The following is an 18,388-nucleotide window of genomic DNA, read 5'->3' as shown; positions in this document are numbered from 1 at the left end:
TTTGTCATTGCCCGTAAGTGCAGCTTCCTTGGCTGCGTGGTCTACATATGCATTGCCAAGGATGTGGGGGTCAGGAATTGGCCTCTGGTGCCCTTTAATTTTACAGAAAGACCATAAATTTGGGAATTCTTTGCCCCGCTGCTCAATTTGTTTAAGAATTTCTGCATGCTGCAAGGGCTTGTTTTGTGAATCAACCATCCCCCTCAGGGCGCATACATTGAGATACAGGGTGAGTGATGAAACAAGAAATGCGCTGTCACTGAAGATATTCATTGGCTCTGTACACACAAGAATGACCTGTAAAGCTGTTTCTAGTTCAGCTCTTTGAGCGGAGAAATGACCAGGGAGTTTATACTGCAGCAGCAATGGCTTAGCTGGAAACCATACTGCGAAGCCTATGATGTAATACCCCTCATGCCAATATCGAGCTCCGTCGATACAGGCACAGGGGATTCCCTCTTGAAAATTTGCTTTGAAGGGGGAGGGGGTGACATTAGCCTGTTCAATTTGACAATTGTGAGTTTTTCCTTCATATTGCATCATCTGGGCTAAGTGATATTTCTCACCCACTTCGACTTGTAAGTCTCTAGTCTCAAAATCAATGATTCATTGGGCCATTCTCTGTGAATTAATACCTGAAGCTTTTCCTTTCAGCAAAGTTTTTAAAGTGACATGCGGGGTTTGTAAAATTAAAGGAGCAAATCCCACTATATGTCTCACTTGATTCATAGTCCAGTGCACGCCCAGTAGGTGCTTCATGCACAGAGTGAATCCTTTTTCCACGGGGGTAAGCAACCTAGAGTAGTAACCTAGGGCATACAACTGACTAGACACTTCTGGGCTTTCTTTGCACCATTTTTGTAGAAGCACAGAAGAAATAGAGATATCCCCGGTGTGAGTCTGAATGTAAAATGGCTGGGAAGGGTCAGGATTAACCAATGCAGTAGCTGCCCTAAGGGCGCTCTTCAATCTCTCAAAAGCCTGTAAGGCGGCTTCCTTTACATCAATAGGGGCATAGTCAAGGTCATTATCAACATTTTTCAATAAATCATACAGTGGTTTAGCCAGATAAGCGAAATCTTCAATAAATTCTCTGGAAAAATTGATAAGACCCAAAAATTTTCTGAGCTCAGTAATATTAGTTGGTATGGGGTCAGCTTGAATAGCTTTAACCCTGTCATGATGGGTTTCTTTCCTTCTGCTGAGACACACACCTAGAAATTTAACCTTTGATTTCATCAATTGTACTTTGTCTAGACTCATTTTGAGTCCTGCATCTTGTAAAGTTTGGCAAACATTTTCAAGGGTCTCTTTGTGTTCACATTCATCGACAGTTTGAATCAATAAATCATCCACATACTGTAAGACTTTGTCTCCGTAGCCAAGGGGTTCTAACACTTGAGCCAATGCCTGATGGAAATACACAGGAGAACTGTGAAATCCCATGGGCAACCGCGTGAACAAGTATTGCACATTCTCAAAAGTGAATGCAAAGCGGAGGGCAGATTCAGGTGTTAGAGGTACTGAGAAAAAGCCATTTGCAATGTCCAAACAAGAAAACGCTTTACAATCACTCCTCAGCTGTGACATAACTTCAGGGACAGATGCATCAAGATGTGCTGCTGAAGGAGTGTACTTATCTACAAGTCTCAGGTCTACTACTATTTGAAAACTGCCATCTTCCTTTTTTACAGGTAGAATAGGACTGTTACATGGGGAATTACCCTTCACAACAACACCTTGTTTCTCCAATTCACTGACTGCAACCCTTATGTAAGGGATGGCGTCCTCAGGAATACAGTACTGACGCTGGAAAGGTGGCAGTTTTTCACCATCAATTTTAACCTTAGTTTGCATTAACCCACAATCAGTTTTCTTAGAGATCCACAATTCAGGGAATTTTTGCTTCAATTCATTATTCAAAGCATCATTGTCAGCATTTTCAACAGTTTCATCAGCACCTAATCTGAAGCTAGTAATGGGTAATTTGTGACTCTCCTCATCCTCCTCCACAGGTACAATTACAGAACAGATAGTGGCTTCTTTGTTCCGCCACAGAACTTTGTTACATAAATCGACAACAATTCCCATTGCTCCCAAAACATCAGTTCCCAAAATAGTGTACCGTAACTGTGGGTTTACCCAAAAAGCACATCAAAGACCCCTTTGCTTCGATCCCCCTGTGTCCTGAAATCTCAGGTTTACTGGACGACTTTTTACTGCTTGAATACAGGAGCCCTCAAATCCAACTAAAGTGGTAGTCTCAGGCAGTCCTGGGGGTGACTGCAATTTGTGTCGTGTTACTGAAATTGAGGCTCCTGTATCGATGAGGATGTTTTCCCACAGCAGCCCCTCTATTCGCCCTTTGACATAAGGTCTCCCATCGTTGCCCAGGGAAAGGAGGGTAAGGGGAACAGGGGGAGCACTCCATCAATCAGTGTTACCTGCGGTGAGAAGCCCGAAAAATCCATCGTCCCCATCTGGACATGGCTTCCGTCCAACAGCTGCCACCTCCGCCCCAAAGAGATCCTTAGTCAGGGTCCGGTCCACATGTTCCCGTAGCTCCTTGATCAGGGGAGTGTAGGGACGAGGAGGAGTGACCCCTCCCTGAATAGCCTGGATCTCCGGGTGCGGATGAGTGAAAGCCATTGGGGAAGGAACAGGAGCAGAAGGCTCCTGTGAGACTGGGTTAACCATTTGAAGACTGTTGTACTGCTGATACTGCCTAGGGTCATTTACTGCTGGATACGGAGGTCTAACTCCGAAAGGTGGTCTAGAGAACTCCCGGGGACGTTGGGGGTTAAATGGCTCCCGGGGTTCTCGGGGTATAGTCCCTGGCACAAAATTGGGACAAAAACGTCTAAAGTGTCCTAGCTGTCCGCAAAAATAACACAAGGGAGGACCTCTCATGGGATCCCGTGGGGGCTCTGCCGAATGGGACCTACCCATTCTCGGCAGCTGCGCATACCCCCCCGGAACTCCTGGCCTCCCTGAATCAGCAGATACACCACGAGGTGAATGGTATGCAAAAACATTGGACTCATCACCCTTCACCTCGGATTGCATTGTCCTAACATTGGTTAAAAAAGCCTCCACAACAAACAAATTTAAGATGGACCAGGGACATTTGGCGAGGGATTTTTTTCTCGGGGTTGAAGCAGCGTTAAATTTAACCTAGGGTCTGCATGTGCTGAAACTGTCGGGACAATATATCTTTCCTCAACTGTGTCTGCATAAGCTGGAGCTGTTGGAACACTATCTTATGTACTACTGCACCCATTCTCCTAACTCTCTTCTCCAGTCTACAACTGTATTTACATCAGCACTGTGTCTCAAAGCTGCAGTGTCCATCTGTGACATAACTGCTCTCAGCTGCCGCTGCTCGCACCTCTCTCTGTGCTTCCATGCTAGCTCCAGCACCTCACTCAGCTTTTCTAATCTCTCCCTATACACTGCCCCTCCCCAGGTGATCATGTTAACATATTTTGGTGTAGACTGCCTATCAAGAGCCTGATCAAAGGTTATGACTAAGCTGCTACTCGGCTATTAGATTTTCCTAGCGAATTCTTTCTGTCTAGTTCCCTGTTCTCTGTGGTGAACCAACGCATACAATTTAACTACGTGGTTTCCACATTAACCCCCTCCAGCTGGGGTGTGCCAGCATATTTCTCTGCTTGTTTCCGTAGCCACTCCATATTTACAGTGGTCTGCAAGGACGAATTTTACTCTGTTCTAGTATCAACAAATGCAATTTAAGCAAAGTTAGATACTCACACCTCTCAGATGGAAGACCTCGCTGCAGCTTTTTGGGGTCGACCAGATATCAAAAGAGGTGCAGCCGTGATTCCAGCCTCACTCGTTATGCTTGCCAAGCGTCTCCCCACGCCCTTTTAAAGCTTCTTGCTACCCGGCACACAAATTTCTCACGTCCTTGTAGATAGCTTCTTCTTAGTTGCTCATCTTTTTATAGTCTTTTTTTTTTTTTTTTTTATCCGTGGTTTTCTTATAAAAAAAATCGGGCAGGCGGTCTCAGAGCGATCACAAGAGGTTCTCCTTCAGGCTGGCTTCCTTTGATTGGTTTAACGTATGGCCATACGCAATTTTTTTTATTTTTTTCTTCACTCTTCCAACCTCGAAGCTCTCATCTACAGCTTTCTTCCGTAGTTCTTCTGGATGCAGCTCTCCGGAGCCGCTCCTCCTGGCTGGCTCGCCACTTGTAAGAAAAAGTTCTTACTGCGAGAGCTGAAAGAGCCGAACAAAACTGGAGATGATCTTCTCGTGGAGCTGAGGTCGAAGTTTGTTCAGAAGATACACGGCAAAACAGAACGGACAATCAGAGAAGTTGAAATATGCGTGCAAAAACAGGAATTCAGATGGGCAGAGATTCGCTAGGAAGTCTGGCGATGATAAGGCTTCGTGCTAGATCATGGTGTGGCACAACGGCATGATGGCGGTGGAATGGCAACAAGCAACAGTAACAGGGGCTTCTTATACATTATGAGAACAAAGAAAGCTGCATTTTGCCGCATAGGGCGTTAACATTATAATTCTAAGGCGTTCACATGATAAATCTAGAGAAACGTGGTTTAGAACAGAGAATATAATGACATAATACGAACATATCAATTAACGTTTCTCCAAGCAACACTAAAACCCATAAGTCATTGGTATCTATGGCTACTGTCGTAAAATCTTATCACTGCTTTCAGACTTGATCCATAAATTCATGCATTTGACATTTTAATGAATCTTCTCTCTCTACCAACAATATCACATAAACACACATTGACCATATATTTGGTGACCCTATTCCCTTATTGATCCAATCTTCCTCTATGCACATCTTCTGAGGTTGGTAGGAGAAATGATCTCATTTTCCATCCTCCATTTAGTACATTTTATTAGCTCTTTTGTAAAAGTTGAATCTTCTCTAACTTTCGACAAGATGGCTGCTAGAGACAACATGGCCGCTCAGTATATTATGGCTGACCATTCTCTTACAATATTCTCTGTAGTAATATAGACCTGCATCATGCTTTATTCTCTGTAGTAATATAGATATGCATCATGCTGTATTCTCTGTAGTAATATAGACCTGCATCATGCTATATTCTCTGTAGTATTATAGACCTGTATCATGCTATATTCTCTGTAGTGATATAGACCTGCATCATGCTATATTCTCTGTAGTAATATTGACCTGCATCATGCTATATTCTCTGTAGTAATGTAGACCTGCATCATGCTATATTCTCTGTAGTAATATAGACCTGCATCATGCTATATTCTCTGTAGTAATATAGACCTGCATCATGCTATATTCTCTGTAGTAATATAGACATGCATCATGCTATATTCTCTGTAGTAATAGACCTGCATCATGCTATATTCTCTGTAGTAATACAGACCTGCATCATGCTATATTCTCTGTAGTAATATAGACCGGCATCATGCTATATTCTCTGTAGTAATTTAGACCTGCATCATGCTATATTCTCTGTAGTAATATAGACCGGCATCATGCTATATTCTCTGTAGTAATACAGACCGGCATCATGCTATATTCTCTGTAGTAATATAGACCGGCATCATGCTATATTCTCTGTAGTAATACAGACCTGCATCATGCTATATTCTCTGTAGTAATATAGACTGGCATCATGCTATATTCTCTGTAGTAATATAGACCTGCATTATGCTATATTCTCTGTAGTAATGTAGACCTGCATCATGCTATATTCTCTGTAGTAATACAGACCTGCATCATGCTATAGTCTCTGTAGTAATATAGGCCTGCATCATGCTATTTTCTCTGTAGTAATATAGACCTGCATCATGCTATATTCTCTGTAGTAATATAGGCCTGCATCATGCTATATTCTCTGTAGTAATATAGGCCTGCATCATGCTATATTCTCTGTAGTAATATAGACCTGCATCATGCTATATTCTCTGTAGTAATATAGACCTGCATCATGCTATATTCTCTGTAGTAATATAGACCGGCATCATGCTATATTCTCTGTAGTAATAGACCTGCATCATGCTATATTCTCTGTAGTAATACAGACCTGCATCATGCTATATTCTCTGTAGTAATATAGACCGGCATCATGCTATATTCTCTGTAGTAATACAGACCTGCATCATGCTATATTCTCTGTAGTAATACAGACCTGCATCATGCTATATTCTCTGTAGTAATATAGGCCTGCATCATGCTATATTCTCTGTAGTAATATAGACCTGCATCATGCTATATTCTCTGTAGTAATAGACCTGCATCATGGTATATTCTCTGTAGTAATACAGACCTGCATCATGCTATATTCTCTGTAGTAATATATGCCTGCATCATGCTATTTTCTCTGTAGTAATATAGACCTGCATCATGCTATATTCTCTGTAGTAATATAGGCCTGCATCATGCTATATTCTCTGTAGTAATATAGGCCTGCATCATGCTATATTCTCTGTAGTAATATAGACCTGCATCATGCTATATTCTCTGTAGTAATATAGACCTGCATCATGCTATATTCTCTGTAGTAATATAGGCCTGCATCATGCTATATTCTCTGTAGTAATATAGACCGGCATCATGCTATATTCTCCGTAGTAATAGACCGGCATCATGCTATATTCTCTGTAGTAATACAGACCTGCATCATGCTATATTCCCTGTAGTAATATAGACCGGCATCATGCTATATTCTCTGTAGTAATAGACCTGCATCATGCTATATTCTCTGTAGTAATACAGACCTGCATCATGCTACATTCTCTGTAGTAATACAGACCGGCATCATGCTATATTCTCTGTAGTAATATAGACATGCATCATGCTATATTCTCTCTAGTAATAGACCTACATCATGCTATTTTCTCTGTAGTAATATAGACCTGCATCATGCTATATTCTCTGTAGTAATATAGGCCTGCATCATGCTATATTCTCTCTAGTATTATAGGCCTGCATCATGCTATATTCTCTGTAGTAATATAGACCTGCATCATGCTATATTCTCTGTAGTAATATAGACCGGCATCATGCTATATTCTCTGTAGTAATAGACCTGCATCATGCTATATTCTCTGTAGTAATACAGACCGGCATCATGCTATATTCTCTGTAGTAATAGACCTGCATCATGCTATATTCTCTGTAGTAATACAGACCTGCATCATGCTATATTCTCTGTAGTAATATAGACCGGCATCATGCTATATTCTCTGTAGTAATACAGACCTGCATCATGCTATATTCTCTGTAGTAATATAGACCGGCATCATGCTATATTCTCTGTAGTAATAGACCTGCATCATGGTATATTCTCTGTAGTAATACAGACCTGCATCATGCTATATTCTCTGTAGTAATATATGCCTGCATCATGCTATTTTCTCTGTAGTAATATAGACCTGCATCATGCTATATTCTCTGTAGTAATATAGGCCTGCATCATGCTATATTCTCTGTAGTAATATAGGCCTGCATCATGCTATATTCTCTGTAGTAATATAGACCTGCATCATGCTATATTCTCTGTAGTAATATAGACCTGCATCATGCTATATTCTCTGTAGTAATATAGGCCTGCATCATGCTATATTCTCTGTAGTAATATAGACCGGCATCATGCTATATTCTCCGTAGTAATAGACCGGCATCATGCTATATTCTCTGTAGTAATACAGACCTGCATCATGCTATATTCCCTGTAGTAATATAGACCGGCATCATGCTATATTCTCTGTAGTAATAGACCTGCATCATGCTATATTCTCTGTAGTAATACAGACCTGCATCATGCTACATTCTCTGTAGTAATACAGACCGGCATCATGCTATATTCTCTGTAGTAATATAGACATGCATCATGCTATATTCTCTCTAGTAATAGACCTACATCATGCTATTTTCTCTGTAGTAATATAGACCTGCATCATGCTATATTCTCTGTAGTAATATAGGCCTGCATCATGCTATATTCTCTCTAGTATTATAGGCCTGCATCATGCTATATTCTCTGTAGTAATATAGACCTGCATCATGCTATATTCTCTGTAGTAATATAGACCGGCATCATGCTATATTCTCTGTAGTAATAGACCTGCATCATGCTATATTCTCTGTAGTAATACAGACCTGCATCATGCTATATTCTCTGTAGTAATATAGACCGGCATCATGCTATATTCTCTGTAGTAATACAGACCTGCATCATGCTATATTCTCTGTAGTAATATAGACCGGCATCATGCTATATTCTCTGTAGTAATATAGACCTGCATCATGCTATATTCTCTGTAGTAATACAGACCTGCATCATGCTATATTCTCTGTAGTAATATAGGCCTGCATCATGCTATTTTCTCTGTAGTAATATAGACCTGCATCATGCTATATTCTCTGTAGTAATACAGACCTGCATCATGCTATATTCTCTGTAGTAATATAGACCTGCATTATGCTATATTCTCTGTAGTAATATAGTCCTGCATCATGCTATATTCTCTGTAGTAATACAGACCTGCATCATGCTATATTCTCTGTAGTAATATAGGCCTGCATCATGCTATTTTCTCTGTAGTAATATAGACCTGCATCATGCTATATTCTCTGTAGTAATATAGGCCTGCATCATGCTATATTCTCTGTAGTAATATAGGCCTGCATCATGCTATATTCTCTGTAGTAATATAGGCCTGCATCATGCTATATTCTCTGTAGTAATATAGGCCTGCATCATGCTATATTCTCTGTAGTAATATAGACCTGCATCATGCTATATTCTCTGTAGTAATATAGACCTGCATCATGCTATATTCTCTGTAGTAATATAGACCGGCATCATGCTATATTCTCTGTAGTAATAGACCTGCATCATTCTATATTCTCTGTAGTAATACAGACCTGCATCATGCTATATTCTCTGTAGTAATATAGACCGGCATCATGCTATATTCTCTGTAGTAATAGACCTGCATCTTGCTATATTCTCTGTAGTAATACAGACCTGCATCATGCTATATTCTCTGTAGTAATATAGGCCTGCATCATGCTATATTCTCTGTAGTAATATAGACCTGCATCATGCTATATTCTCTGTAGTAATAGACATGCATCATGCTATATTCTCTGTAGTAATATAGACTTGCATCATGCTATATTCTCTGTAGTAATATGGACCTGCATCATGCTATATTCTCTGTAGTAATATAGGCCTGCATCATGCTATATTCTCTGTAGTAATATAGACCGGCATCATGCTATATTCTCTGTAGTAAAAGACCGGCATCATGCTATATTCTCTGTAGTAATACAGACCTGCATCATGCTATATTCTCTGTAGTAATATAGACCGGCATCATGCTATATTCTCTGTAGTAATATAGACCTGCATTATGCTATATTCTCTGTAGTAATATAGACCTGCATCATGCTATATTCTCTGTAGCAATACAGACCTGCATCATGCTATATTCTCTGTAGTAATATAGGCCTGCATCATGCTATTTTCTCTGTAGTAATATAGACCTGCATCATGCTATATTCTCTATAGTAATATAGGCCTGCATCATGCTATATTCTCTGTAGTAATATAGACCGGCATCATGCTATATTCTCTGTAGTAATATAGACATGCATCATGCTATATTCTCTCTAGTAATAGACCTACATCATGCTATATTCTCTGTAGTAATAGACCTGCATCATGCTATATTCTCTGTAGTAATATAGACCTGCATCATGCTATATTCTCTGTAGTAATAGACCTGCATCATGCTATATTCTCTGTAGTAATATAGACCTGCATCATGCTATATTCTCTGTAGTAATATAGATATGCATCATGCTATATTCTCTGTAGTAATATAGACCTGCATCATGCTATATTCTCTGTAGTAATATAGACCTGCATCATGCTATATTCTCTGTAGTAATATAGGCCTGCATCATGCTATATTCTCTGTAGTAATATAGACCTGCATCATGCTATATTCTCTGTAGTAATATAGACCTGCATCATGCTATATTCTCTGTAGTAATATAGACCTGCATCATGCTATATTCTCTGTAGTAATATAGACCTGCATCATGCTATATTCTCTGTAGTAATATAGACCGGCATCATGCTATATTCTCTGTAGTAATAGACCTGCATCATGCTATATTCTCTGTAGTAATATAGACCGGCATCATGCTATATTCTCTGTAGTAATACAGACCTGCATCATGCTATATTCTCTATAGTAATATAGACCTGCATCATGCTATATTCTCTGTAGTAATAGACCTGCATCATGCTATATTCTCTGTAGTAATACAGACCTGCATCATGCTATATTCTCTGTAGTAATACAGACCTGCATCATGCTATATTCTCTGTAGTAATATAGGCCTGCATCATGCTATTTTCTCTGTAGTAATATAGGCCTGCATCATGCTATATTCTATGTAGTAATATAGATATGCATCATGCTATATTCTCTGTAGTAATATAGGCCTGCATCATGCTATATTCTCTGTAGTAATATAGACCTGCATCATGCTATATTCTCTGTAGTAATATAGACCTGCATCATGCTATATTCTCTGTAGTAATATAGGCCTGCATCATGCTATATTCTCTGTAGTAATATAGACCGGCATCATGCTATATTCTCTGTAGTAATATAGACCGGCATCATGCTATATTCTCTGTAGTAATACAGACCTGCATCATGCTATATTCTCTGTAGTAATATAGACCGGCATCATGCTATATTCTCTGTAGTAATATAGACCTGCATCATGCTATATTCTCTGTAGTAATACAGACCTGCATCATGCTATATTCTCTGTAGTAATATAGGCCTGCATCATGCTATATTCTCCGTAGTAATAGACCGGCATCATGCTATATTCTCTGTAGTAATACAGACCTGCATCATGCTATATTCCCTGTAGTAATATAGACCGGCATCATGCTATATTCTCTGTAGTAATAGACCTGCATCATGCTATATTCTCTGTAGTAATACAGACCTGCATCATGCTACATTCTCTGTAGTAATACAGACCGGCATCATGCTATATTCTCTGTAGTAATATAGACATGCATCATGCTATATTCTCTCTAGTAATAGACCTACATCATGCTATTTTCTCTGTAGTAATATAGACCTGCATCATGCTATATTCTCTGTAGTAATATAGGCCTGCATCATGCTATATTCTCTCTAGTATTATAGGCCTGCATCATGCTATATTCTCTGTAGTAATATAGACCTGCATCATGCTATATTCTCTGTAGTAATATAGACCGGCATCATGCTATATTCTCTGTAGTAATATAGACCTGCATTATGCTATATTCTCTGTAGTAATATAGACCTGCATCATGCTATATTCTCTGTAGTAATATAGACCGGCATCATGCTATATTCTCTGTAGTAATAGACCTGCATCATGCTATATTCTCTGTAGTAATACAGACCTGCATCATGCTATATTCTCTGTAGTAATATAGACCGGCATCATGCTATATTCTCTGTAGTAATAGACCTGCATCTTGCTATATTCTCTGTAGTAATACAGACCTGCATCATGCTATATTCTCTGTAGTAATATAGGCCTGCATCATGCTATATTCTCTGTAGTAATATAGACCTGCATCATGCTATATTCTCTGTAGTAATAGACCTGCATCATGCTATATTCTCTGTAGTAATATAGACTTGCATCATGCTATATTCTCTGTAGTAATATGGACCTGCATCATGCTATATTCTCTGTAGTAATATAGGCCTGCATCATGCTATATTCTCTGTAGTAATATAGACCGGCATCATGCTATATTCTCTGTAGTAATAGACCTGCATCATGCTATATTCTCTGTAGTAATACAGACCTGCATCATGCTATATTCTCTGTAGTAATATAGACCGGCATCATGCTATATTCTCTGTAGTAATAGACCTGCATCATGCTATATTCTCTGTAGTAATACAGACCTTCATCATGCTATATTCTCTGTAGTAATATAGACCGGCATCATGCTATATTCTCTGTAGTAATATAGACATGCATCATGCTATATTCTCTCTAGTAATAGACCTACATCATGCTATATTCTCTGTAGTAATGCAGACCTGCATCATGCTATATTCTCTGTAGTAATATAGGCCTGCATCATGCTATTCTCTCTGTAGTAATATAGACCTGCATCATGCTATATTCTCTGTAGTAATACAGACCTGCATCATGCTATATTCTCTGTAGTAATATAGACCTGCATTATGCTATATTCTCTGTAGTAATATAGGCCTGCATCATGCTATATTCTCTGTAGTAATATAGACCTGCATCATGCTATATTCTCTGTAGTAATATAGACCTGCATCATGCTATATTCTCTGTAGTAATATAGGCCTGCATCATGCTATATTCTCTGTAGTAATATAGGCCTGCATCATGCTATATTCTCTGTAGTAATATAGGCCTGCATCATGCTATATTCTCTGTAGTAATATAGGCCTGCATCTTGCTATATTCTCTGTAGTAATATAGACCTGCATCATGCTATATTCTCTGTAGTAATATAGGCCTGCATCATGCTATATTCTCTGTAGTAATATAGGCCTGCATCATGCTATATTCTCTGTAGTAATATAGGCCTGCATCATGCTATATTCTCTGTAGTAATATAGGCCTGCATCATGCTATATTCTCTGTAGTAATATAGACCTGCATCATGCTATATTCTCTGTAGTAATATAGACCTGCATCATGCTATATTCTCTGTAGTAATATAGGCCTGCATCATGCTATATTCTCTGTAGTAATATAGGCCTGCATCATGCTATATTCTCTGTAGTAATATAGGCCTGCATCTTGCTATATTCTCTGTAGTAATATAGACCTGCATCATGCTATATTCTCTGTAGTAATATAGACCTGCATCATGCTATATTCTCTGTAGTAATATAGACCTGCATCATGCTATATTCTCTGTAGTAATATAGACCTGCATTATGTTATATATACACTGTAGTAATATAGACCTGCATCTTGCTATATTCTCTGTAGTATTATAGACCTGCATCATACTAAATGCACTGTAGTATTTTAGAACTGCATCATGCTATATACATTGTATGTTCACTTCTGCAGGCTACGCTTGTAAAATACACTACAGATGAGTTTGATCAGCGAATCCTTTATGAATACTTGGCTGAAGCCAGTGTGGTCTTCCCCAAAGTGTTTCCAGTGGTGTAAGTATCTCTCATTTACAAACATTCTATGACAAGCCATTTTATAAATTATACGGAGGGAATGTAATCTCATCTGTAACGCCACAAGAAAATAACACATCCGCTTTTGTGTATTCATGCCTCTAAATTTGTTACTAATGGCTACTTGAATAAATTTATTTTAATGGTGAGTATATTTTTTTTCCGTATGATACAACATCGGGGACTTTGCGATAGTGTTTATGGTGGCACTTTAACTTCTTTTACCAATAGATTTTTAAATCTCCTGAGATGATCCCTTTTAGTCTCCCATCAGTCCCGACACCCCTGATAAATGGCTGCTGATATAGTTTTGGACTTTTTACTATTGGGGCGTTGATCCTGAAAATGTAAAATTTGTGTTCATTATGTTGGTTTTGTTTCTATTGTAAAATGTTCTAAGTGTTGTTTTTTTTGTTTGTTTTTTGTATTTCAGACATAATTTATTGGACTCCAAGATCAACACCCTTCTGTCATTGTGTCAAGACCCCAATTTATTGAATCCCATCCATGGGATTGTGCAAAGTGTGGTGTACCATGAAGAATCTCCTCCACAGTATCAACCATCTTACCTACAAAGTAAGCCTGAAGTGCTGTGAACTTGCTTACTGTCTTTAAACAGTCACGATCCGGGTGCTGGATTGCAGCTGTTTCTGAAATAATCGTGCCAGTAAACCATCCATTTTTGATTTTTCCTTTTAGACCCTATTAAAGAACATACCGTAGATTCTTTAGAGGAATGTTCCTTGCTTGCTTCTCTTTGAGCGAGAGATCAGCGGCTCTTTTGGACCCAATTGATTTCTTGCACAGACTTGAGCAGCCAGAATGTGTGTCTGAAACTTACCACAACAACAGCTGCTGGTTATCCAGAAAATTACAGAATCGGTTAAATGCCAGACCAGTCACGTTTTCTGAAGGCTGCACATCCTCTCTCTACCCATTCAATATTCAGTGATTGTTCTTTACCTAGAAAACCTATAACGTACTACTTGTAGCACCTCTAATGTGCCTGTTGCCAGGCTGTTACTATCCCAGGAAGACCTTTAGATAGCTATTCTTGGAAAGCAGGTGTTTCCATATCTTGCTTTGTGTAATTCTGTTCATCAATTTTGTACATCTACACTTTTCCTCTGTGGTAAGTTGTTAAAAAATCCTTTATCCATTGCTTATTTGTTTTTACCTTTGCAGGTTTTGGATTTAATGGCTTGTGGAGGTTTGCAGGTCCTTTCTCAAAGGTAAAGAATATTAATGTTGTGAAGTGCTTCAATGCAAAGTTTTTACTGTGCAATTACTTTGCAAATTCTTGGTTTATGAAGAGTGGATTTATAAATCAATTCTCTGTAGAATTATACCATGAAAATGATTAGCATAACAAAATAGAACAAAATCATGGTTCTCCGGTAAAAGGAAAAAAAAACTAAAGGAACTGTCAACATAATATAAATTACCAAATATATTTAATTAACAAATCACAATCATTTTTATTAAATGGATAATCCCCAAGAAGAATTAAAAGAGCCAACATCACATTACAACAACAGAAACATACAATGTTAATAGGGCATGTGCTTGCAAGCATGTGTAGAAGGAAGCTCTGATGCTGTGACATGCAAATAACCTAAACCATATGCCATCAGCATTGAGAAAGATGAAGCAGCTTCTTCTTGGCTAGCTCAGCTTCCAAGGCTTCTCGACTATTCAGAACAGACATGGTGGACAGCAGTGTGAGCAGCCTCTTCTTACCACAGCACCCCTGGTATCTTTAGTATTTGATAAAATAGACAGGGTAGACAACAGTGTGATCAGCCTCTTCTTACCTTACCACTCTTTTTAAATTTAGTAGTACATCAGATAGGGTGGACAGTAGTGTGAGTTAAATCTTCTTACCTCAGCACTCCTGGTGTCTCCAGTATTATATCAGCTAGACAGGGTGGTCAGCAGTGTGATAAACCTCCTCTTACCACAGCACCCCTGGTATCTTTAGTATTAAATAAGGTAGACAGCAGTGTGATCAGCCTCTTCTTACCTTAGTACCTTTTTTATCTTCAGTAGTAGATCAGATAGGGTGGCCAGCAGCTATCTTCTTACCACAGCTCCCATGGAATCACCAGTATTAAATCAGAAAGACATGGTGGCAGCATGAGCAGCCTCTTCTTACCACAGCACCCATGGCATGACCAGTATTAGATCAGAAAGGGTGGACAGCAGCATGATCAGCCTTCTCTTTACCCCAGTATCCCTGGTTTTTCCAGTATTAGAGCAGAATATCCACTATAAGCAAATCTTCCCCCAAATGAAGGGAGGGAAAGAGGAGCTTAGGTCACAAGCATTTGTACTATTTTATGCTAGGACAGGTTTATATCCGCACGGTGGCTCAGTGGTTAGCGCTGCAGCCTTGCAGCGCTGGGTTCCTGGGCTCGAATCCCACCAAGGACAATATCTGCAAGGAGTTTGTATGTTCTCCCCGTGTTTGCGTGGGTTTCCTCCGGTTACTTCGGTTTCCTACCACATTCTAAAGACATATTAATAGGGAATTTAGATTGTGAGCCCCATCGGGGACAGTGATGATAATGTGTGCAAACTGTAAAGCGCTGCGGAATATGTTAGCACTATATAAAAATAAAGATTATTATTCTATCCATGTTTTGAAACAGTGGTCATTTTAATTCTCTAGTGATTATCTTCCTAAACAAAATGAGTATGATTTGCTACTTATTTATGAATGTATCCTTAATTACAGTTCCTTCTTTTTCCCCAATTCCTGAAAAAACCTTTAAGGATATGTTCACACGTGGAAACTCAGCTGCAGAAATTGAACTGTAGCACATCTTTTTAAATCATCAGTTTGTCAATTTCTTCAGCAGATTTTTCACTGCAGCTTTCACCCTCTGCAAAACTTACGGTGGAGTCTGCAGCAAAATCGATGACAAATTTTGATTCATATTTTCTGCGGTTCTGTGGAAAAATTATGCTTTCTGTGTGAACATATCCTCACGGTACTGATAAGTATTTTTTTCCTGAGTGTCCAGTTTGCTAGCAACCAGCACAGGTTCCATCCTGGTAGACTACAATGCCAACAGTGTGTATCTTGGCAGCATATGTATACACTGCCATGCACTATGCTGTTTTTGCACTCAGTAATAGATTTGCAGTTATTGATTCCTAACAAACATTTTTTTCATCAGCAAACCCAAATTCCTGACTACGCTGAGCTCATAGTTAAGTTTCTTGATGCCTTGATTGACAAGTACCTGCCTGTTATTGATGAAGAAGCCAGTGAGGAGTCGCTGCTGACACCTACATCTCCATACCCTCCTGCTGTGCAGAGCCAACTAAGTATTACTGCTAACCTTAACCTATCCAACTCAATGACCTCTCTCGCCACTTCCCAGCATTCCCCAGGTTAGTTCTGTGCAATCCAATCAAGAGCATATATGTAGCATATAAGTAATAACGTTTAATGTTATCAGATAGTGACAAGTGTTTTCATTGCTTACAAAATTATTTACCCATCATTAGATCAAGTGCTAATTTATATATTGACCTGATTCACCTTATGCAGCAGCCGAATTATATCTAGTAGAAATTTGTTTTCGCTTAAACTAAAATCTCTAAAAATATTTGAGCAGTGTTTTTTTTTTTTTGTTTTTTTTTTAATCTCTGAAATAGTGTTGTATTCTAAAGTTTGGTGACAAACCAGCCACAAGGTTTAATGTGTAGGATCACAAATTATCATTATTTTATTGAATAACATTAATATTTTCCATTTGTTTAACTTGTACTGATCCGGAGTTGCTTATTCTACTATATTCCATAGCTACAATCTCCGTTCTGCAAACGTCAGAATTTCCAGAATTATACAAAGTTCCTGACTTAATGGAGCTGCTTATGGAGATGGGTATTCTTTGGACTTGGGAAATGGTAGTTACTCAGTATCGGTTCACATTAATTATTGTATTATGGTGATATATAAATCAAATTGTAATGTGGTGAGCATTGGTAACAGAAGTTGTTCAGTTTTTAACAACTGAGGGTCAAACATATACAACTCCGTATGCACACATGTTTTGGGGTGTATGTACCTCGTCAGTGTAAAACAGAAGAACTGATCAGTTGGATAAGAGCCCTGGAATGAGTAAAGGGAGTCTAAGAGGTAAAGTTTCTTCTTTTGGATAATGCCAGTTGCAGTTAAAAGATTTATAGGCTGTGCAATGCTCCCCTGGGAGTTTAAATATGCAAATAGCCTCTTCAGCGAGGATGAGCACGTGAACTCTAGTGCTACCTATGAGAAGTAGTCAATATCCACTCTTTAAAGGGAAACTTTCACCAGGATTTCACCACCCCAAACTATTTATATGTGCATGTCGCGCTTTCAAAGGCAAGTCCAGCAATGCCTTTACATGGCCGGTCCGTTACTGAGAAATCAGAGTTTGAATTGATAGAAAAATGAGGCGAAAGGACTATGGCATATCTGGAGTCTGTCATACCAGCTGAGTTGCCTTCCTAGCACCACAGCCTCATGCTTAGTGCAGAAAAACCGGGTAAGAAAAAGCACAGTAGGGTCTTATCAAATATAAGGGGATGAGAAATAGCAGGGAGATGGTCACCTTGTACACTTGTGTTACACAAAACAAATGAGGCATTGAATGAATCAGCTGCTGCAGAGCCACGGGTTTACAAAACTATAGATAGGCAGGCGTACAATGAATATATGGTTCCTCTGCACTGCTGATGAAGATCCAAAAGCGAATTCCAGGAGACATGATAAACTTGATTCGGTTTTATTATCCATGCGTTTTTAAGTTATCCGACCTCTTCATCAGGATATAACCACAATCCGGCAATGTCGTTCACGGTCAGCCTTGTTGTGGTTATATCCTGATGAAGAAGTTGACGTTGATAAACTTTGTGCTTTTTTTATCAAGTCGTCTTGAATTTTCCCTTGGATATTCATTACCAGTGCAGTGGAACCACATATTCATTGAACTCATGCTTTACTGATGGCTTTTTTACTTGAAGTCACACAGCATAGAGGCTATCGGTCAAACAGGAGAATAGAGCTGGAGTGACAGAGGCTTCAGAAATAAAAGAACCCTTCAGCCTCATTTCC

At 39.1% G+C, this 18,388-nt stretch overlaps 1 protein-coding gene across 3 annotated transcripts in view; it reads left to right on the top strand.

The window, feature by feature from the left end:
* Positions 1-18,388, top strand: part of NF1 (neurofibromin 1) — a 419,128-nt gene that overhangs the window by 388,556 nt on the left and 12,184 nt on the right. For all 3 annotated transcript variants that reach the window (XM_073589728.1, XM_073589727.1, XM_073589726.1), the window contains exons 53-56: positions 13,160-13,260; positions 13,715-13,857; positions 14,467-14,513; positions 16,464-16,680. In XM_073589728.1, the coding sequence (XP_073445829.1) occupies positions 13,160-13,260; positions 13,715-13,857; positions 14,467-14,513; positions 16,464-16,680 (508 nt within the window). The remainder of the gene's footprint in view (positions 1-13,159; positions 13,261-13,714; positions 13,858-14,466; positions 14,514-16,463; positions 16,681-18,388) is intronic.

This window comes from Dendrobates tinctorius, unplaced genomic scaffold (assembly GCF_039654945.1).
Source record: "Dendrobates tinctorius isolate UK_male_01 unplaced genomic scaffold, ASM3965494v1 ptg000112l, whole genome shotgun sequence".
In the NCBI taxonomy this organism is placed as follows: domain Eukaryota; kingdom Metazoa; phylum Chordata; class Amphibia; order Anura; family Dendrobatidae; genus Dendrobates; species Dendrobates tinctorius.
Note: the sequence above shows the minus strand (reverse complement) of the source record. Positions and strands in the feature narration are given on the sequence as shown.